Source organism: Oryza sativa, chromosome 11 (assembly GCF_034140825.1).
Source record: "Oryza sativa Japonica Group chromosome 11, ASM3414082v1".
Lineage (NCBI taxonomy): Eukaryota > Viridiplantae > Streptophyta > Magnoliopsida > Poales > Poaceae > Oryza > Oryza sativa.
In genome coordinates this window covers 4474181-4497542 of record NC_089045.1, presented here as the reverse complement: position 1 = coordinate 4497542, position 23362 = coordinate 4474181, and the positions used below count along the sequence as shown (strand labels likewise).

At 44.6% G+C, this 23362-nt stretch overlaps 2 protein-coding genes across 2 annotated transcripts; both read left to right on the top strand.

The window, feature by feature from the left end:
* Positions 1–8624: 8624 nt before the first annotated feature.
* On the top strand, positions 8625–9920 carry LOC136353972 (uncharacterized). Its single transcript, XM_066305420.1, has one exon. It carries the CDS (start codon positions 8625–8627, stop codon positions 9918–9920), a length of 1296 nt encoding a protein of 431 aa, XP_066161517.1.
* A 1484-nt stretch (positions 9921–11404) lies between these two features.
* On the top strand, positions 11405–14729 carry LOC9270524 (uncharacterized). The gene is made up of 6 exons (XM_026021387.2): positions 11405–13091; positions 13178–13268; positions 13367–13524; positions 13613–13750; positions 13824–13917; positions 14052–14729. Exons 1-6 carry the CDS (start codon positions 11436–11438, stop codon positions 14612–14614), a joined length of 2700 nt encoding a protein of 899 aa, XP_025877172.2. The 5' UTR covers positions 11405–11435; the 3' UTR covers positions 14615–14729.
* The last annotated feature ends 8633 nt before the right edge of the window (positions 14730–23362 follow it).

Sequence of the window (23362 nt, the reverse complement as noted above, 5' to 3'; positions counted from 1 at the left end):
GCGAAAAGTTTTTGGGAACTACACATATGATATACAGACACACATTTAAAGTATTAAACATAGTTTAATAAAAAAATAAATTATAGATTCCACTAGGAAATTGCGAGACGAATTTATTAAGTCTAATTAATCTGTCATTAGCAAATGTTTAATATAGCACCACATTGTCAAATCATGGCGCAATTAGTCTGGTCCTGTTTGGATGGGCTAAAAAGTTTTAGTCCCTGTCACATCGGATGTTTAGAAACTGATTAGAAGTATTAAACGTAAACTAATAACAAAACACATACCATAAACCCTGGACTAATTCGTGACACGAATCTATTGAGACTAATTAATCCATGATTACCCTATATGATGCTACAGTAAACTTGTGCTAATTATAAAATAATTAGACTTAAAAATGTGTCTCGAGTTTTGCAAGTAGTCTATGTTTCATGCTTTAAATTAATGCCTAAATATCTAATGTGACAGGGATTATTTAGTCCGTGGATCCAAACACCCCCAACCCTGCCAGATGGAGAACCACACGTCTCCTTTTCGATATCCCATACTCTCTCGGAAGGAGCTCCTCTAACTTTAAGACAGAGGGACACTGTCACTGACATGTGGGCCCATATGTCGGTGATAAGTTAGAGGAGCCGCGTCCATACTCTCTCTGTTTGAACAACTCTGGGGGAGCAGCAAGCATTCGATAATAGGATACTCCTTCCGTCCCCAAAAAAGACGATCTATGGAGAGGAGAAGTTGTCCCAGTATAAATCGATTCCTGCGCAAAAAACAAGAAACATTGAAAGTTGCTGCCACTTTTGCCTCCCATTCACACTAGAAATGCTTAATCTCTCTCCTCTTTCAACTAGTAAACTTTATTAATGGATGTACTTGTTGAGGGTATTTCTGACCTTTGTTGCTGCTGCTAATTATGCATTGGGAAGCTAGGAATCTTGTTTTATTGGGACAGAGGGAGTACAGTTTAGAGAATTACATCCAAGCAGAATCTAATTTATCAGAATTCCAGGAAGAAACAAACATGCAAAATACTACTCCCTCCGTTTCGTTTTATTTGACACCGTTGACTTTTTAGCACATGTTTAACCGTTCGTCTTATTTAAAAAATTTAAATAATTATTAATTCTTTTCCTATCATTTGATTTATTGTTAAATATATTTTTATGCATACATATAGTTTTACATATTTTATAAAAGTTTTTGAATAAAACGAACGGTCAAACATGTGCTAAAAAGTCAACGGTGTCAGATAAAACGAAACGGAGGGAGTAATACAGATCAAATACGTTCACTAGCATGCTGGGAGTACACGCACACGCACTCGCGTCGTCGCATCATACGGTCTGGAGCCTCTCGTATCCACGCGGACGACGAGACGCCATGACGGCACGGCAGCACGAGCGGAGGCGCCCGGCGAGGGTGCGCCGCCGCAGCGCGTCGCGGTAGACGCGCACCTGGTCCACCAGCCACTCCTGCGCGGCGGCGTCCGAGTCGAAGGCGGCGAGGCCGCGGGCGAGCACGGCGAACGCGCGGCCCTCGTGGCCGAGCAGGAGCTCCAGCCTGGCGCACTTGGCGTGCACCGCGGGCTCGCCGGGGCACGCCTGCACGGCCGCCTCGGCCACGTCGCGCGCGCGGCGGGCGCCGCCGTGGCGTGCCTCGAACGCGATGTAGCGGCACCAGAAGCCGCCGTTGTTGTCCCCGCACAGCGCGCGCCACTCGGCGAAGAGCGCCCTGGCGAAGTCGACGTTGCCGGCGTGGTCGGCCTCCATGGCGATCCAGCCCCGGTAGATGCTGCCGTAGTCGGCGTCGCGCTGCATCAGGCCGCCGCGGAGGAGGCCCCGCGCCTCCGCCATGTCGCCGTACTCCGCGTACAGGTTCAGCGCCATCTCGCAGCAGCGCACGGCGCGCCCCTGCGCGCGCGTCGGGTCGCCGTCGACCGTGTCGAGGAACTCGTACACCCGCCGCCGCGCCTCCACCTTCTTCATCAACACAAGATCGATCGATGGATCGATCGAACGTCGACGAAAGGCTCAGAGAAGAGATCGATGGAAGAGAGAGTTGATGCGGATGGATCGTTCATGGATGCGATTTGTAGCTGCATCGCGTCTCTCGCACACGCGTATCCAACTCCGACTTCGACTTGATGTCGGACTCCGTTGGCTGTCACGTCCAAGATTTCTCGTTGTCCGATTCGGATTCTGAATCAGAGCGTCGATCTGAATATATGGGCCTGTTTGGTACAGCTCTAACTCCTAAATTTAGCTCCAGGAGTTGGGTCTGGAGTGGAGTTGTGGAGCTGCCTAAACCCAGCTCCACAACTCTAGTTCATTTTGTGATAGAACTCCACCCAGCTCCACTCCCAGTTTTGGTGGAGCTGAAACTGTTTGGCTGAACTCCAGCTCCAGGAGGGGTGGAGCTGGAGCTGGAACTGTGCCAAACAGACCCTATATGTTGGAGACGAAGCCATCTCCTGATCCAAAGCCACAGCTGCAATAAGTAAGCAAGCTAGACCTCACCTGCTGGTTCATCGGTCGTTGCTGCGCGCGCGCCACCGTCGTCGTCTCGGCTGCCGGTGATGTCGAGCCAGGTCGTCGGGCCTCCACCAGTGCCGCCGCCGACGGCGCCGCCTCTCCCACCAGAACGTCAGCTCAGCGGCGAGTTCGTCGACGTCGAGCTGGGAAACGTGAGCTCCACCGTCGTCGACGTCGATCGCTTGCGCGCGCACGCGCCACCTGTGCCGCCGCCATCGGCGCCGCCTGTTCCTCCTGAGACGATGAACCCACCGCCAAGACGTCAGCTCACCGGCGAGTTCGTCGACGTCGAGCTGGGAAATGCGGGCTTGTCCACCGTGCGGCGGCGGCGGCGGCAGCGGACGACGGCGCGGAGCGCCGACGATGAAGATGGGTTGTGCAGCATGGTGTGCGCTGCGGTGATCGTGCTGATCTTCATGGTCGCGATCGTCATGTTGCTTAATAAATATGTGTAACTCACCTCCCGCGCACGCTAAATGGAGCAGACACATTTCCTTATAATTAATTAATTAATTATTTCCTATTTTATTTAAAAAAGATATATTAATATGATTTTTGCAAAAAGAAAAACGTTCGGTTTAGTAGTTTAAATGGTGTGCGCGTGAAAAACAAGAGAAGTGAGTTGGAAAAGTTGGGGGAAAAAAACTCAGCCAGTTGTATCTTCCACTATGTAACATGTCCATTTCTTTTGTAAAATATAAATTTGTGTGAAGCAAATTACTCCCTACGTTGTATTTTATGATACCTTTGACTTTGACTTTTAACGTGATGTTTGATCATTTATCTTATTAAAAAATATATAAATATTATTTATTTTGTTCTGATTTGCTTCAACATAAAAAAAACTATAATCTTGACTTATACTTTTATATATTTATTTATACTAATTTTTTAATAAAATAAATAGTTCAATGCTACATGAAAAGTTCAACGGCATAAAAAAACCAGAGATGGTAATAAAGAGTGAACTTCCACCCAATATGTCAATTTTGGTGTATTTTTTTAGAATATTCTATCTTTCACTGTAGAAGTAGTATGAAATCTAATTACGAATCTATTGAGTCTGATTATTCCATGATTAGCCTATGCGATGCTAATCATAGTTTAATCAGACTCAATAGTTTCGTCTCGCGAATTAGTCTAGGGTAATGGAATAGATTTTATTATTAGTCTACATTTAATACTTCTAATTAGTGTCCAAACATCCAATGTGACAGGACTAAATTTTTAGTCTCTGATCCAAACAGAAACAGGCTTATCTTGTTCTGTTGCATGTCAGGTTGATTGTTTTGCCAAGACTCTCAGTGGCAAGTAAAATGAGATAAGCCATTAGCACATAATTAGTTGAACATTAATATTTTAGACTTGAAAATAGATTAATATGGTCTTTCTAGAACTTCCTACATAGAAAAATTATGTATGAAACACACCGTTCAACAGTTTGAAAATTAAGATACATGACTTGAAACAGCGTAGCCACAACGGTCAAACCAACAGATCGGTTCTGTATCTACAGCATATAACTCAACAATCATTTCTATATTTTGTAAACTCTACCAGCAGAATGCCCAAACATTATTACGGAATTTTATAAAATAATCACATCATCATATTGCACATAAAAAATATATTTCAAATATTATAGCTTAATTTCAGAATTAGTTTGATGTTTCTTTTTGTCTTTTTATATTTTTTGCCTAAAAATTTTTAAGCGGACTCAATTAGTAGCTACTATCATTCAGAGTTCAAACGATATGCAGCTATTTGGAGAGAGGATGGACAGAACTTTAGGGAATTGGTGGTAGGATGGTGGACTGGTGACAGATGCACTCGTTACTACCACTACTCTCTTTTTTAAAGAAGTATAGAAAATAATATTTGTTTCTAATTTATAGTGGTGTCCGAGAATACAACAAGGTTATAATTGGTGCAGAGACCTCACAAAGAGTTGGCAACAAACAGATTATTCGATTCATTTTGCCTCTGACGGGGAATATTCTAAGCTGAACACCAAGTGCTGCTGTCAAAACTTGCGACTGGAAGAGGACCCTGACTTACTTCTCTCTGACTTTGAATCACTGACATGTGGGCCCACTGGGTAGAGGGTCCATATATAAGTGACATGAGTTAGAAGAAGTTAGAGGATCTCAATCCCCTGCGATTGATATAGATGATTTGCGAATATATGAGTGCCTCGCAATGATTTCCTTCCTGCAAAATTGCCATTACAACAATAGATCAATATATAGGCCGGCTATCAGCATCCAAAATGTACTTTTAGGCTTTTAGCAGGCGATTACTTCTATTTTCAAATCCATCTTCTGTAGGGTGGAAAGCAGTGATTTCATCATGGGTGCATACCCAAGCAGCAGCAAAAAACCTAAGAAAGGAGAATACTGAAAAGGAATACTATTAAAAACATGTTTTTAATAGATAACATCATTGACTTTTGAAATAGCATCTGATCATTCGTTTTATTTAACAATTTAGTATAAATATGTTAAACTATAAGTCAAAATTAAAATTTTAAAATAAGTCACAACAAAATAAATAATATTTACATAAACTTGTCATAAGACAAATGGACAAGCGTCGAGCTAAAAGTCGATAGTGCCATCTATTAAAACGGGGGGAGTATAAGTACAGATGAAATATTTAGAGGAAATATATAATAGGGTATACGAAGATATTTACTATCGATCTTCCGATCTCTTTGTAATATCCAAAAAGAAAGTTGAGTAGATTATCTTTCCTACAATCAAAATTTGCTGATTAGTTCAAAACTTCTAAAAATACAATGAAAATTCATGATGCTACCTTACTTAATTCTCTAGTTTCAGTCTGTCAACTTGTTTACCAGCTGTGTTTTGAATGGCTGCAAGACAAAAAAAGGTCCAGTATTTAAGAAATTAATGAACCATCAAAAGAACATTTCAGCAAATATCTGAATTGCTAGTTCTTGCACAAAACCAATTGAAAATACATAGTCTATCTTTTTATCGGAATCAGAACTTCATAGTATTTAGAGAAGTTACATTTCCATTCAAAACATTCATATGCAGACCAGTGTTCCATCACACAAAGGATGTGGTCCTCTTCAAATGTACCATTCCTTTCGAGTATTTCTTCTACATCTCAGGAAAAGTACTGGTTCCTACGTTGAAGTGGAAGCAAAACAGCAGAAATTAGCTAGCCTCCGGAAACCAAATTAATTATTTCGTGAAAAACAAACTTTGATGAGTAGCAAAAGAATGTTCTCCAAGTAAGAAATACGAAGCTTCTGTAGAAACATTCACCATCTCCCGAAGGACAATATTCAAGAAGTTCAAACAATTTAAATAAAATGTAGTTATGTTAGAGAGAGTTCCACTTTATTTAGTTTCTTCTGTAAATGGACAAACCTGTGGATTGATATGAAATTAAAACGCGGCTCCTTGAGAACAAACTTCAATAAAAGCTTCAATTTCCTTCCACAATACCAACTCCGTTAAAAAATATCCAAGGTATTCTAGTTCTAGACAGAGAACAGCTAAATCATGTGATAGATAGATGATCCTCTCTCAAAATACCAATTTCTACCAAACTGCTTAATTAATTACTCCACATTACAACATAACTAAGGAATTGCAGATATAGTGTTTTTCTTGAATATGCAAGAGGACTGAGTGAAAAATATATACAAGAATTGCAGATATAGTTTCAAAACAAGTATCATTATTTTGGTAACTCTAGGTCTCGCAGGCCTAGTTCTTTTTTTGTCTAAGTACGGAGATATATGACATATTATTTGATCTTTACGATAATATTTTGAGGGTATGAATAAATAAATTAACTGTCATAAAGTTAAAAAGTTGTTTCAAAATACTAGTCCAAGACAAACTTATATGTAAAAAACTTTGCAAAAAAAAAGCACGGTTTAGGGGCTTCGGAAGCGTACACGTGATAATCTACAAGTTGTAAGAGAAAAGAACAAGGTATTCATTACCTTTTTTGTAGCAGGCTTTGCATTACCTAAGAGGCTAAGATTTTCATTCATGTAGTAATGATCTAGACTGCTGGTCGAAATCACTTATTTGTTCTTGCACTTGTAATAAGATAATGGATGTATTAATCTATTAGAGTGAATATATTCAAACCTTGCATTAAGACTACAACACAATCATCTCTTAATGACACTCTTTATTTTGTGTTTTAGAGATCCTTCTTAGAACCACCAGTGGCCCATGTTGAAGAGACACAAAAGGGGTGTCTGGACAATAGATGAATGAATGGTTAATATTTTCTATATAGTTTCCAAACCTATTTTCCAAACATGCTGGGCTAAAAGACCAAGAGTGAAAAAAAAAGTATTGGTGTAACTTGATAAACAAGCACTTGGTTATGACCCTTGAAAGGATCATCATACTACTAAGCATATATCATTGTAATATATCATCCATAATTCTTTATATAGATAACATATTTTCTTTTTAACATGGTCATCACAAAATGAAACTTCGATCAAGAGATGCCACAATATACCTGAGCTCCTAGTTTTGGTTTCACCAAATACATATCTCATGACATTTCCATCCAATTTATATACAAACTAATAAACTAAAGCACATATTGTGATGTAAAAATTAACAGTGAAAAATAAGTCATAATACACAAAAATATCTCGAGGAGTAGCTCATCCAGCTGCTGTGGGAGCATGAAATCAAAATTGAAAATATACTTATTTCTATGCCATTATATAACGGTTTCGAAAATATTTGAAAAATTAAAACTGAGTCACCTATAAGATTGACGACACCGTTTGTCTTGCAGACTTTGTTCGTGGATCATAAGTCGTTTGGCAAGACTATAAGTATCATTGAACTATATGCCACTTTTAGATGTGGCAATTAACTATTTGCCACTGGACCCACATGTCATAGACACATGTGGACCCACATGTCATTCAGACTATAAGTATCATCCGGTGGATTGGTAACACTCACATCTTTTAACCGAGCAATCAGGTACATTTTTGAAACCAATGTATTCCTACGATATCACCAAAAAATAATATATTTTTAAAAATAATCCTAAAAAGAAGGTGCTTCTAGTACCACAGGCCATATCGCATCCAATCGAGGTGTAGCGCGTGGGCCGCTGCACGCAGTAGCAAACCCAAAACAAAAATTACCGGGGTTCCGATATATACTAATTACCTAATATTGTTGACTAATATATTAATTAGCATAGAATAGATTAGCTACAATTGAAAATTTACCCGGTATCCTGTGACCCTGATAAGCAGTACATAGGTACGCCACTGATAACCATATTCTATTCCTTGTCAGGCTAGTTCTTTTGGTTTCTGAAGGCTGAATTCTGATTTGTGCTTTGTGATGTACTCACTCCATGCCATAAAAACCAACATAATACTGAATGTAACACATACTATAGTATTATGAATCCGGACATACCTTTTTTCAGATTCATTATACTAGGATATGTCACATCCAGTTTTAGATTAGTTTTTTTCAAGACGAATGGAGTACTGGTGTGTACTACCTCTTCCAAATGTATAATACTGGTTAGTTCATTTTTTTCTAACCATCTTTAAAAAATATAGAGAGAGTGTGTACCAAATTCGTGAAAACTACTCTCTGGCTCTATCTCAGTACTGCTATGCTCCCGTGGAATTAATTGATTAACTAACATAGTATATATTATAAATTCAGTAGCTGATAAATTCTTTATTTTCTAAAAAAAACTTTTTATAAAAAAATCCGTGTGAATTCCTTCTTCGCGTTCTCAGCGTGAGTTGTTTTACGGATTTGCCCCTGGCAGCCGACGGCGCAGGTTTGGTACGATACGAACCATCTGGAAGAGGCCTTTTGTGGCCTGATAGCGAGAGATCCGAACCGTTCGTCCGCGATTCAACGGTCAGGATTGAAGCTGACGCACGTCAGCGTCCAATACGACTACCCGTTAATCCCCCCCAAATCCTTTTCGTTCTCATACTTATTACCCTTGAGGGAAACCCTAACCTTAAACCTAGCTGATTAAGGCGGCGGCGGCGGCGACGGCGACGGTGGCCGGCCATATGCGCGAATGCCGAAGCCGACTCCCTCCTCCTCCTCCTTCCTCGACTTCACCGGCGGCGTCGACGGCGATGACGACGACCCGTCGTGCCCCTTCGAGGGGCTGTGCTGCCCCGACGACCCGCTCGACCAGGTCCTCAACTTCGACTCCTCCGATTTCGGCCATGTCTTCTTCGAATCGCTCGACGTCGAGTTGTTCCTGCCGCGTGGTGGGCCCTCACGCGGCGCCGGCGAGGAGGATAGCAAGGGCGCGGTGGAGCGCGTCGCGTTTGGCTCCAGCGCCGCGGTGGAGAGCGAGCTCGGCGGCGTTGGCGGCGGCGGCGCGGGTAGCGAGGTGAGCGTGCCTGGTGGCGCCGGCGGCGGCCGCGGCGAGGACATGGAAACCGAGGCGCTCGACGTGAAGCCCGTGGTTGGGGTTGGAGCCGGCGGCGCCATGGGCGCGCACGTCGCCGGCGGCGTGGGCGCGCCCGGCGCTTTCCCCGAAAGCAAGCAGCTGGTGCCCTGGCCGTGCGCGGTTGGCGCCGGCGCGAGCGCGCCGGGCGCTGCCCCGGACAACCGTCTGCTCGCGTTGCCGGATGTCCGCTTTGACGCGCTGACCGCGGAAGGCGCGGCTCCCGGCGGCGAACGCGGGAAGACCATACCTGACTCAGTCTCCAAGAACGGACTCCCGACATTGCCGGGTGTCCGTTCCGCCACGCCCACCGCGCCGCCGGCCACACCCTTCCGGTTGGAGTGGGATCACGCGGCGGCGCCGTCGAGCAGCGCGACCACGACACCCTCGGACTCCAGCCTCTCCTCGCCGCCGTCCTTGTCATCCGTGTTCCCGAGGATCGCCCGGGTGTTCCCATCCCGGACCAAGCCCAGGAGGCGGCGCACCCTACGCAGGCAGCACTGGTCGTTGATCTGCCCGCTCCACCTCGTGCCAGTCGCCGCCGCCGCCGACGCCGCGCGCGGCAAGAGCATCAGCGAGCTCAACGCCTCCGCCTCCGCCGCCACCGACGCCGGCACCCCTTCCATCAACGACGGCGGCGGCGGTAGCTACCACCGGCGCGTGGTGGGGCGCCAGCGCAACCGGCAGGTGAGGAAGGACAGGAGGTGCAGCCACTGCGGCACCTCGGAGACGCCGCAATGGCGGATGGGCCCGGACGGCCCCGGCACGCTCTGCAACGCGTGCGGCATCAGGAGCAAGATGGACAGGCTGCTGCCGGAGTACCGGCCGTCGACGAGCCCCAGCTTCAACGGCGACGAGCACTCCAACCGCCACAGGAAGGTGTTGAAGCTCAGGGAGAAGAAGGGGCGCGACTAGCTCGCCGGCCGATCGAGGCGTCGGCGGCGGCGGCGAACGCCGGTGAACTCCGGCATGCATCCGTGTATATTTGTAGAATATATCTAGATCATAGCCATGGCATGGCATTGATGCCAATATCTCGATAATTTTAAGTGTAGGCCACTGGCCACCAGATATATTTTTTTGGTTTCTGGACTTAGCTTTAGAGTTTAGAGGTGATCAGGTGATCAGGTCAGTTCATGGATGAATTCTTTTCTTGTGTGTTCTTGGATTGTTCAATTGATTTATTCATTAGCTTCACAGATTATTGAAGGGATCATATATATAGAAGTGGAGTGGCAGTGTAATACAAGTTAAATTATTGGGCCACAAAATGTTTGGATTGCCACAAGTTTGGTTATACTGGAACAATATATCTATCAAATTTCCTCTTGGAATATGAGTGAATTCGGTTCGTTCTGTTTCTTTTAACTCTTCTTTTTCACAGAGGAGTGGTGTTACCTTACCTCTGAGCCGAAATGGATCATTAAGTAGAAAGGTAAGTCTAGCCAAGAATTGTTTTACATTTGCCATATAGACTTTGCATATGTTTCTTTTTGAAAACGTTTTAGCCCCTGGAATGAAATTATAATCCCCAAGCAGAGTCATAGTTTTTTCATGTAATTCACTGACCTCTCTTGTTTAAAACAAATAAAAGGTGACCACATTAGTATATATTTTTTTGAAAATACTAATTGATTTATTCGAAATTGGGTTTTCATTAGAATTGAGAAATCATTGTGCAACTGAAAATGTTCTCACAAGAACAATGTCACCAGTAGTCACAAAAATGGGGTTTATTTGTACACATATCTACCGATAGATCTTTGAAACATTTTGAATTCCTTGCAAACCTAACTACAATAAGTGTTTGGCGCGAAAATACTAGTATCTTCATATGCATTCATGCGGCGTGGAAAGGGAGGGACAAATCCGCCTATACACATCTTGGCAATTTTGAAAGGTGTACGATAGACGGCTAGACGCTCTTCATAATGCGGTTTTAAGAGGGTTTTCCCCCTCTTTTTTAAGGGTAAAGCCATTTATTGCTCGTTCTTCACCTCTTCCGTCTTTGAGTACGTATTAGAGGCACACTCTCATGTAGTATAAGTGTGTCTACTTGTGCTTCTTCTATAGATTGAAAAAAAAATGAAGAAGCAACGGTGCACCATAATTACATCAAATTTTCATTGGATTCGATTACGAGTTCAAAAAGGCAAAAAAAAAATCTATTTATAGGACAGGTATGAACTGAACCACATTTGAAATTTTGAACATTTTCGATGGAGATAATCAAACACCCAAACTTATTACCGTTCACAATTTTCGTCTTCCTTTTGATTTGAAAATATGCATGTTTTTGAATCGATCTCGACGGACACGGGAAGAAACCGTTACAACCTTACAAAACATCCAACTAAAATTAGCAAACATGAGAGCAAGGGTCTCTGTCCCCGGAACTCGCTGCCGTGCCAGACGATTTTTGCCACCTCCATGCAAGAACACCCAAGAACCATGACCCGCGAGCACGACGGCGACGGCGAGGAGGTGGCCACCGCCGTCCATGGTGATGCCGGCGCCGAGGAAGACGGAGACCGGAACGTCGTCGACAAGTCGGAGTTCTCCGACGCGGTGCATGTCGTCGTCGATCGCGATGACGAGGAGCCCGAGTTCCCCTCCGACGACGACGAGGGAGGTGACGACGACGTGCGCGTCTCCTTCGCCACCGCCGTCGGCGACAGCGACGAGCACCTCCGCGAGGAGCAGGGCGAGCTGGACCTTGACGACGACGATGAGGAGGACGTGTCGAGGTACGAGTACGACTATGGCATGTGGATGGAGGCCGAGCCGATGTCCATCCAGGAGCGCCGCCGCCGGCTGCTCCAGGGGATGGGGCTCGCCAGCAGCCGGGACCTCCTCCGCAGCCGCAGCGCGAGGATGAGGCCGATTCTTCCGCCCAACATCCCGCGCTGCGCGTCGAGGCGCCAGCCGCCGCCGCAGTGTCCCGCCGCCGCCGCCGACGACGCGCCGAGCACCTCGACGGCGGCGACGGTGAAACGGCAGCGGAACGCCGTCCTGACGCGGTGCCGGTCCGACAGCCGCCTCGCCGTCCGCGGCGGCGGCGCGGCGAGGAAGCCGCCGACGTTCCGGCGCGTGTACTCGGTGCCGCACTCGCTGCACGGCTCGCCGGTGCACAAGGCTCTCCGCGCGGCCGCTCGGAGTCGCAGCCCGCTGCCATTGCCGGCCCCCAAGGACGAGAGAGAAAACACCGTCAGGAAACTCGACGACGGCAAGGAGTTCGTGGTGAGCGGCCAGCCGGCGGCGGGCGGCTCGCGCGGCGCGCTCAGCGACCTCAAGACCGGCGTGCAGCTGAGCTTGGACGAGTTCGAGCGGTTCATCGGCTACACGCCGTTCGTGAAGCAGCTGATGCGCCGCAGCCAGAGCCAGCCGGTGGCAGCCGGGGCGGCGAACGGCGACGCGAAGCCGGGGAAGAAGAAACCCCGGTGGCTCAAGAACATCAAGCTCGTCGCCTCGGCCGCCGGCCTCATCCAAGAGAAGTACAAGGAAAGCAATTGCGGCGGAGGCGGCTGCGGTAGGTCGTCGTCGTCGTCGTCGTCATCGGCGGAGCAAGCGCACCAGCCCGGGGTGACCATGTCCAAGTCGGCGTCCACCAACGCCGCCACCATGGCGTCGTCGTCGTCGTCGTTGGAGCGGCCCAAGGTGCACAGCTTCGGCAAGACGGCGAGGGAGCTGACGGGGATGTACTTCCGGCAGGAGGTGCGCGCGCACGAGGGGTCGATCTGGAGCATCAAGTTCAGCCCCGACGGCCGCTTCCTCGCCAGCGGCGGCGAGGACCGCGTCGTGCACGTGTGGCACGTCGTGGACGACGGCGCCCCGCCGTCGTCCATGTCGCCGGAGCTGCTCTCGTCCTCCCAGAGCCTCCCGCCTCTGGCGCCTCACGGCGACGGCGGGCTGGCGGCGCAGCTGTCCAGGAAGCTCCGCGCGCGGCGGTGGAAGACCTGCAAGGACGTGCTCCCGGAGCACGTCGTCGTGCCGGAGACCGCGTTCGCGCTCGCCGACGAGCCGGCGTGCTCCCTCGAGGGCCACCTCGACGACGTGCTCGACCTCGCCTGGTCCATGTACTCCCAGGTAGTAACAATCTCCCCGCACTCCGTTCTTCATTATTGTCCACTGAATCGTGTGTCCGCCATTGTCGATGTCATCGCGAGCTGCAGCTGCTGCTGTCGTCGTCGATGGACAAGACGGTGCGGCTCTGGGACACGGAGGCGAAGGCGTGCCTCAAGCTGTTCCCGCACAACGACTACGGTGAGCTAGCGCTCGCCGTGCTCGCGTCGCGTCGTGCGCCGGCAATGGCGATGATGATGATGAGCTTGATCTGATCGTGCTGTGCGCTGTGGTGGCAGTGACATGCGTCCAGTTCAACCCGGTGGACGACGGCTACTTCATCAGCGGCTCGCTGGACAGCAAGGTGCGCATCTGGAGCGTCGCCGAGCGGCAGGTCGTCGACTGGAGCGACCTCGACGACATGGTCACCGCCGCATGCTACACCCCGGACGGCCAGGTACAAACACCGATCATGTATTCATGTCATGTCAAATTCGATTAGCCCCGTCCGCCATTGATGCTTGCTTGATGATCGTGTTGCAAAGGCCGCCATTGTTGGGTCACACAAGGGGAGCTGCCGATTCTACAAGACAGCAGATTGCAAGCTCAACCAGGAGGCTCAGATCGACATGAACATATCCAAGAAACGCAAGTCGCACGCGAAGAAGATCACCGGATTCCAGGTACTCGCTTAGCTCTGCTGCTTTCTCCTCGCGATCGAAGAATTCATGGAGCAAAAATTGTGGTTGTATGCAGTTTGCGCCGGGGAACCCGTCGGAGATCCTGGTGACGACGGCGGACTCGCAGATCAGGGTGTTCAACGGCATCACCGTGCTGCAGAAGTTCAAAGGTACGGCAATGGCGGCACGCGCCACGCCGCGCCCGCGTCGCGTCGCGTCGCGTCGCCGTGTGTCAAAAGCTCGCCGTTGCACACCGCGCAAACCTCACCGCCCAAAGGGAAATTGTGTTTCTTCCTGCCTGCAGGGTTCAAGAACACCAGCAGCCAGATCTCGGCGTCGTACTCCGGCGACGGCCGCTACGTCGTGTGCTCCAGCGAGGACTCCAACGTCTACGTGTGGCGGCGCGCCACGTCGCCGGGCGGCGCCGCGGGGGGCGGCGTCGCCGTCAAGGCCAAGACGTGGCGCACCAGCCGCGCCTACGAGTGCTTCTTCTGCAAGGACGTGTCGGCCGCCGTGCCGTGGCCGCTGTCACCGTGCCTACCACCGACGCGCGGCGGCGGCGGCGGCGGCGACGACGACGAGCGCGCCTCGTCGAGCGTGCGCGGCGCCGTCGTCGGTGGGGACGCGTCGGCGTCGCGGAGCCCAGCGCGACAACTGGGCAGCTTGCCTCTCCGGCCCAAGTCCGGGCCGATGACCTACTCCGGCGAGAAGCAGCTGGGCGTGCCCAGGGAGCCGTCGTCGCGGTGGCACGGCGGCGCGGAGGGCGGCAACGCGTGGGGGATGGTGGTGGTGACGGCGAGCCTCGCCGGCGAGATCAGGGTGTACCAAAACTTCGGCATGCCCCTCAGTTTGTTCAGAAAAACGTAAATTGATTTCAAAATATTCATATTTTGTTGCATGCGATGAAATCAACTCTCAAGAGTTTGGTTGTAAAATGTAAAGATTTTGCAGCAAAAGAAATTAAAGTCTTCTAGATTTTGTTTTTGGCTGGGTTCGTTTTTCTTGTGTTATTTTTCATGTTTTCTTGGTTTTTTGGGTGGTGTAGAAAGAGTTTCCCTTTTTCCCCCCCATTTGGGAGGAGCAAATTGTACATGTTGATTGCTACAAGCAGAAATGAAGAATATAATGTAGGACATGTTTGTATGTACTCCCATGTTTCATATTATAAGTGGTTTGAGTTTTTTCCTAGGCAAACTTTGTTAAGTTAAAACAAGAAACATATTACTTATCAAATTAGTTTCATTAAATCTAGAATTGAATATATTTTGATAATATGTTTCTTTTGTATTGCAAATACTACTATACTTTTCTATAAACTTTGCCAAACTTACAAAAATTTAACTAGAAAAAAGTCAAACGGTTTATAATATGAGAAGGCACACAGTTTATGAGCAAAGTTTTCAACACTGATTTTTTTTCTCTATGTTCAAGACGGTGTTTAGATTTGTACTACCTTTTTAAGAATAAGATTGTGTGTGTGTGTGTGTGTGTGTGTTTGTACAAGAATAAGGCTGTTCTTTTTTAAAAAAAGATTTGGGCCATTTGGCAAAGACGAAGAAGTTAAAACAAGAAAAGGAGACTAACTGGATTTGAGGAATGATCCATGAGCCCAGTTCAAAGGTCCTGAATGTTATATGAGTTTCTGATAATATTTAAGAGCAAACGAACGAATAAAATACTATAATGTTGAAAATTTTATCTAAAAGATATTCTAAGAAACTAATAATATGTATTTTTTTAAAAAAAACAATACTTACATATAGTTCATGAGCTTGAGAAATGTGTCCATGATAATCGATGATCAGTAGGAGTTTTGGACGGGGCTGAATTCGTGATACATGGGCTGATGAGGGTGGCTTTGCATACTCAGCTGAACAAATTTGGGCTGTTGAATGTGCTTAAAGAGGGTCCTTTCAACCACAGAGATTCAGATGGGCTCATCTTGCCTTTCTCCTCTTGTTGGCTTCACTTCAACTACTATGCCCATAATTCAATTTCTCAAAATAATCCATGTTTAAATCGAACTTTCGTATCTTTTGGTAGGCTGCCACATACTTTTCATCTTTGTCATCAGTTTCTTGCCATCTTTCTGTTAAACAACTTCACTCCAAATAGCTCAAGAAAATCCAATGCTCAATCTTGTGGGCGTGAGTGTGGTGTGTGTCCGTGAGCGCATCCGACTTGTACCCGCTAAACAATAATTAAAAAAAAAGAAAGAAAAACCAGTGCTAACTTTACAAGCCGATTACTGATCTGAAGTCTGAACTGTGAACTGCCAAATGCGTTGTTTAAACTATAATGAAGGAATTCTTTGCATGTAGGAGGAGATGATGATGGTCACATTCAGAAAATATTGGAGGAGATGATGGTTACAGAAACAAGGTTGAACTGGGGCAGTTGTTGACTTAGTGATTTTTTTTTCAGATAAGGAAGATGGTTACAATAGTCTACACCTTAAATAAGGTCATTAAGATTTTGACAGGGAACAGATCTTGTCAGGAGCAGTGCATACTTCTGAAGCTGATGACTTGATGCATGGTTGTCAACCCAAAAAATGTATTTAAACTTGTCCATATGATGGTAATCCCTTTTGACTATTTGCTTATGATGTCAATCTGAAATCTGAACCTGCAATCGAATTCTTTCCTTCTTGTCAACCGGCATATCAGAACCAGATTAGCACCACTTGTCAGATCAAGCATATATATCAAATGATCTGTTGAGTTTTCAATTTGCAGTCAACCATGACTACCGAATTGGTTTCTGTGCCAACAAAATTGGAAAGGTTGAATAATCCCCTAAGATAACACTGTTCTTATCTTCTGAAATTTTATTTGGCTGCATGGAGCATGCACATCGTTTTAATTGAACATAGTCGTTTTCCTGTATAATGTTTGTCTAATTCGGAAGTCAAAAATGAAAGTTCAGTTCATGCTTGGATGTTTCTTTAAGAGCATACAGTATATAATTTAACCATATCGGAGAGTCGGAGTAATCTCTGTATTTGGTGCAGGCTCTGACTGTATCACTATATATGGTTATGAGTACTAATTCGTTATATCTGCAAAGAGAAATAGATGGAAAATTCAGTAGTTGGATGATTGGTTCCATATATTTGGAGTTCTAAGTAGTCCATGGTCAAGCTTGTCAAGTTATGAAAGGAAAGTTGGAGAACAATGTAGAGCTAGAACAATATCTTGGGTTTTCAATGACTATATTATAATGTTCAGGTTCCTGAATTTTGGTAGGATTAGGCACAAAAGTCTCAACCTCTGAAAAAAATATAGAACACTCTGGTCTAGGAGACAGCATCTTTCTCCAGGACCATTCTCATGTCCCACAATCCTAACCTTGATGGCATGATTCATAATTTTGTATGTACTTGTATTCCTAATAGAGCTATGATATGAATTCATAGCCCAATAGTCCTCTTTTAGTTCATACTGATAAAATAACAGCATGGTCTTTCAGAAAAAAGAAAACCTGACACAAGAGAGTCCAAACAATATGAACATAGCCTCAAAATAATTAAACAGTAATTGAGGGGATACTGTACACTCTTGCATTTTTTGTAGTCATCAATCAATTATATAGTTGCCATGGGTACTTCAGCTGCTTACTGCCGAAAGAACTCAAACACAGAGCGCTTATAATTTCCTGAATATACACATCAATGCTCAAAGAACTCAATATGGGTACTTCAGCTGCTTACTTCTGAAAGAACTCAAAACAGAACGCTTATAATTTCCTGAATATACACATCAACTGCTGAAATAACTCAATATGCTATATCCAGTTTCATCCTTTTTTTTTGGCAATGGAATCCATCCCGGCCTTCACAATTTCAGGCTACCAATACAATGATCATTTGTCCACTTACTCATCTATTATTAATTACCTCAAGGTAGCCATCATGTAGGTTGATTAACTAGCTATTCTCTCAAGAGAGAGAAAAAAAAGAGAGCATATCCTTTTCTTGGATCATAAAACAAATCAGGTGTACAAATTGTAGGGATTACTAACATGTAACATGGGCATTGGATCGATCATGGAGAGGTTTGTTGTTACGCATCTTTGCCGGCCTTGACATAAACCACGAGATTAGGTATCTTTGTCTCAGAGTTACCGAGTGACTAGAAAAGCAGAAAGGAATATGATATATGGAATTATGGATTCAGATTAAGCTTAGGTGACAGTGCAACAACACGCTTGCCATCATGTCAAGTTAAAATCCGGCATTTTTTTTATGAACATACCAGCGTGGAGTATGGCCGACCAGTTGTGCCCCAACAGGTAAGGCACCTAGTTTATCCCAGTGAAAATGGAATATTCAAGTCGTAAATGCTACTCCTCCCTCCGTTTTATATTATAAGTTATTTAATTTTTTTATAGTCAACTTTGTTAAGTTTGATCAAAGTTATAAAAAATTTTAATAACATCTAAAATATCAAATTAGCTTCATTAAATCTAACATTGAATATATATTGATAATATGTTTGCTTTGTGTTAAAATACTAATATATTTTTTTATAGACTTAGTCAAACTTGAAGAAATTTGACTAGTACGACTTATAATATGAAAGGATGGACTAGTTATCATTATGAACATTATATTTGTTCTTTTCTAAAAAATATCAAGTATTGCTATCTTTATAAAATATTTTCATAAAATTGATTCAAACCTGGCTATGCACAGCCAAATCTTTTCAAACACACCTAGATATTATATATAAGAAAATCGTATGTATATATTGTCTTGAAAATTATTTTCACAATTATTTTAAGTTTGTTTGCTTTTCTAAACTCTGGAAACAAGTAGTTCAGCGAATTTCCCATAGAGAAAGGCCCATGGATGACAGGATGAGGTATGAAGGCAACAAATCAAATGAGATAAGAACCTACAGAGAATGAAAAAAACAAATGCATGGATGAATGTTTATAAAATTTGAGACAGACATGGAGAGGATTGTTGGGCACTATCATGGGCGTGACGTGCCTGGCAGTTGCCAGCTACTCCCTCCGTCCCAAAAAAAAAGACTGATTTCCGTGCTCGATGTTTGACCGTCCGTCTTATTTGAAAAAAATATGAAAAAAATTAAAAAGACAAGTCACGCATAAAATATTAATCATGTTTTATCATCTAACAACAACGAAAATACAAATTGTAAAAAAATTTCATATAAGACGGATGGTCAAAGTTGGACACGGAAATCCAGGGTTTGTCTTTTTTTGGGACGGAGGGAGTACTCGTGTTTGGATGAACTTGGTCAGGAGTCAACAATGAGAATAGAAAAGTTCCAATGATCTGTGCAAGGATGAGAGGATCAGAGTAAACAAAAATTCTCTGGTACTCGTCTACATCATCCAGTGCGTACATACCACCAATTACAAGATACAGTGTGATTTTACAGTTTTCTTAAATAGACATAAAAAAATACCACATTTTCTAATATAAAGTTTGGCACTTCCTTAAGCATCATAAGATGTCTCTTAGTGATTCTACATTGGTAAGATGGGCCAAAGACAGTGAAACTAAACAGTTTAAGCAATATGAACAAAATTCCGGCCTTTATATCCTACATGGATGTACACAACCAATGTCATAATATTTTACTGAGCAGAATTCCAAACATTTTCCCGCAAAAATGGCGCGACTGGATATCCGGGCTGCTGTCCACTTCCACCTCAAAGATCACCCTGAATGGAATCCCGGGCGAAACAATCAGACACGGGAAGGGTTTGCGGCAGGGTGACACCCTATCCCCCCTCCTCTTCATCTTGGCTATAGACCCCCTCCAGCGCCTGTTAGACAAGGCTACCGACATAGGAGTTCTAAGTAAGCTGCGAGGCAGAGCTGTGCGCTTCCGCACATCTATGTACGCGGATGATGCGGCCGTCTTCATTAATCCGACCAAAGAGGACGTGAGCGCCTTCGCCGATCTGCTAAATCGTTTTGGGAAGGTATCAGGATTATGCACGAACCTGCAAAAATCGCAAGTGGCGCCGGTCAGATGTGATAATCTGGACCTCGACGACATCCTGCATGACACGCCTGCAACTAGGGCAAGCTTCCCGATGAAGTATCTGGGGTTGCCTCTGTCCACTGGCCATCTGCGCAAAGTAGACCTTCAACCTCTCTACGACAAATCGATGAGTAGAGTAGCAAGCTGGCGAGGAAGACATATTGGCCTGGCAGGGCGATCAACGCTGGTTAAATCGGTGCTCACTTCACAACCTGTTTTTCTTCTGACGGGCCTGAAAGCTTCAAATGAGTCCCTAGAGGTCATCGACAAGCAGAGAAGGAAATTCCTATGGGCAGGCGGTGAAGCTCTGACGGGGGGCAAGTGCAAAATAAATTGGACACGGACCTGCCTCCCTACAGCCTCAGGAGGATTGGGCATCCTGAACCTGGAGGAATTTGCAAGAGCTTTACGACTGCGGTGGCTTTGGAACGAGTGGAGATCACCGGAAAAAGCATGGGTGGGGTCGGGAACACCCTGTGACGACACGGATAGGTTACTTTTTGCAGCAGCAACAACCATAACTATAGGGGATGGAGCGAAAACAAGCTTTTGGGATTCAGCTTGGCTGGAAGGGAGAAGACTAAAGGATGTAGCTCCCCTGATCTACGTGGCCTCCAAGAAAAAGAACAGCACGCTACAACAGGCCTCAGCCACAGACCAGTGGCTGCTCGATCTGGACCTTCCTCCAGCCTCAGGCTGGACAATGGAGCTGGTCAGCCAGCTAATCAATGTCTGGAGTGCGGTGCACAACGTACATTTCACAGAGAATGAGGAGGACAAGATAGTGTGGAAGCTCACTAGCCACGGTGAATATACGGCGACGTCGGCCTACAAAGCGCAGCTCCTAGGTACTACTGCCACCAACTTCAACATCCTAATATGGAAGCCTTGGGCACCGCGCAAGTGCAAGACCTTTGCCTGGTTGATCATCCAAAATAGAGTTTGGACCTCCGACAGACTGACAACCAGAGGTTGGCAGAACAACTCTTTCTGCCCCTTATGCAGACACACCCAAGAAACTGCTCTCCACCTCCTCGCAGAATGCAAATACACCAGGAAAATTTGGGCGGCGTTATCTGATTGGACTGGGTGTGGTTAACTGAACCCCGGACAATGGCAACCAGCTCAATCGGTGTTAGAGTGGTGGGAGGCCACCGCCAACTTGAAGGAAGTCCCAAAGAAAGCACTCCGCACGTTAACACTTCTGGTCAACTGGGAAATCTGGAACGAGAGAAATCGTAGAATTTTCCAGCACAAAGAGCTTTCTACAGGAAGTCTGTTGGCCAAAATTAAAGAGGAGGCCAAAACATGGTCTCGGGCGGGGGCGAGGCATCTTGGTAGCTGGCTTGTTTTTTATTTTTAGCTCAGTAGGACCGAAGGTCCTGGGCCTGGTTTTTCTTACTTGTAAAGTTTACTCCTTCTCTATTCAATGAAATTGGCAGCTTGCCGATTCGTTCAAAAAAAAAATTCCAAACATAAATTTTACATTACCATATTGTGAAATTCAACATGTCATTAGTTTCTTCCCACTGCTCTGTGCAAATAATACAACACTCCAATATGTTGGCAGGCTTGGTTTGTTACCCAAAGTTGGGTTGAATCCCATGTCCTTATTAAAATAATTATGGCAGGCCTAATTAGATAATGGGATTTTATTCTTTATACCAATTTCACAAATCATGCATCGAAGAGTAAAGACAGTGCTAGGCATATCATTTTTTTCAACCTCATATTTCAGTTCCACTTATTAAAATAATCATTCTAACAAATGGGAGGGAAAATAAATAATTAGCAGCCTGTAAAGCACAATATGCTAAATTGAGGTAGTCAACTTGTTCAAGTGGGGGGACAATAGGTTCAAGCATGAGTACGTGATTGATCATCCGTACGTTAATGATAACCAGCGATGGCTAATCAATTTCAGGGCCTCTGCCAGTTTTTGATGATAGACTAATCAATAAAATTTCTTAATGTCCATTAGTTATTATGGAGAGTTTATACAATATATGTGTGTTTGTTGCTAATTGTATTAAGAGTAATCCAGTACACGGTTCCTTAGACCGATTGCAATATATCTAAACTAATCTCAAAATAGTATCATATATAAAACAGAACGTCGAAATTTTGTCTCGCTATAATTGAATTTTAGAAGTACATCATAGTATGGACATAATTTGCCACGATGTTGAGTAGTACACTATGAATTCTAGTAAATTTCTATCTTGTTGCTATGGCTTAAAATGTGAAGTTATTACCAATAACGAAACATAAATGTTTTCTTTTATAAACCTCCGTGGTCATTTTCTAGGACATTATTCTTGTTAATTGTACGCTCAATCCAGACAAAATAGTTAATCAACCACAGGTCCTCGATCCAAATTAATCATATTGTGCACTCAGTCGATATCTCTTAAGAGTTAACCGTGGTTCAGTGTTTATCTTACTAAAAATATTAAAAATGATACTGGCTTTCCTTCAAATATGGATGGTCGTTGAAACAAAGCTAGAAAAAAGATTTAAAAAATACGGTAGATTGTTCCATCAAGGCATCAACCCCACTACTCCAGCATGACTCAGCAGACAATTAACCTTGCGTTGCATGCGTCAATGCGTCCAGGATAATTGGAGAATTGGCGTGGAAACACATTAATAGGAGCTAGCTCTCTATCAGTCCCAAAATACAGCAACTTCTAGCAGACAATTAACCTACATCATTATCTCAATCAATTATAACTATTTCTCATTTAATCTCATCACACTCCTTAAATTTCGTGATTTTTTTTAAAAGTGTTTATATTTTAGAACGGAGAGATTACTTTCTCTGTCCCATAAAAAATACTACCTCTGATTTAAAGTTTTCTTATAAGGTTAAGGGTGTAGCTTAGTAAAGTTTTCTTATAGGGTGGAGGGTGTAGCTTAGAACAGCCAAAAGACAACAACTTTAATAATGGTCTCAGAGGCAAAGGAGTTGGAAACCAAAGCTGTCTGCAGCAGTGCAATGTCAACTTAAAGAGGGGTTAGGGGGCGGCAAGAGATAAGGGGATAGAAGATTACAGTTTTAAGGTAGTTAGCAGCTGCCGTCACATGGGGTGGACATCATCAGTGTTCAACCGGAACACCACCCTTGTTTGAGTAGTACCTATGCAATCCTCACCCAAAATAACCATATAAAAATCTTATATGCAGCTACCAAATTATCCTTCTAAAGTGAAAGAAGGAAGAGCATAAAACTCTTATATACAGCTACCAAATTATCCTTCATCGCTGTTATGTTGATGTATGAGTGGAATTGGTATATATAATTCTAGTTTGAGTTTACCTTGTCTATGGATAAACTGATTGATATACATGGACTCAGCGCTTACCTAATTATAGAACCTATTGGTAATTAAACAGGACCATATGTTTTACAATTCCAACCTATGTTGGGAGTCTCAAATGAAGAGTATATAATTGATCTAGACTTTATCCTCTTACATGATATTGCACAAAACTTACTTAAATATTTATACTATTTTAAAATAAGATAGTGATGGTGGTAGTAAATCTGTCATCCCACCCACTTTATTTTAAATTACAATTACCCATTAAA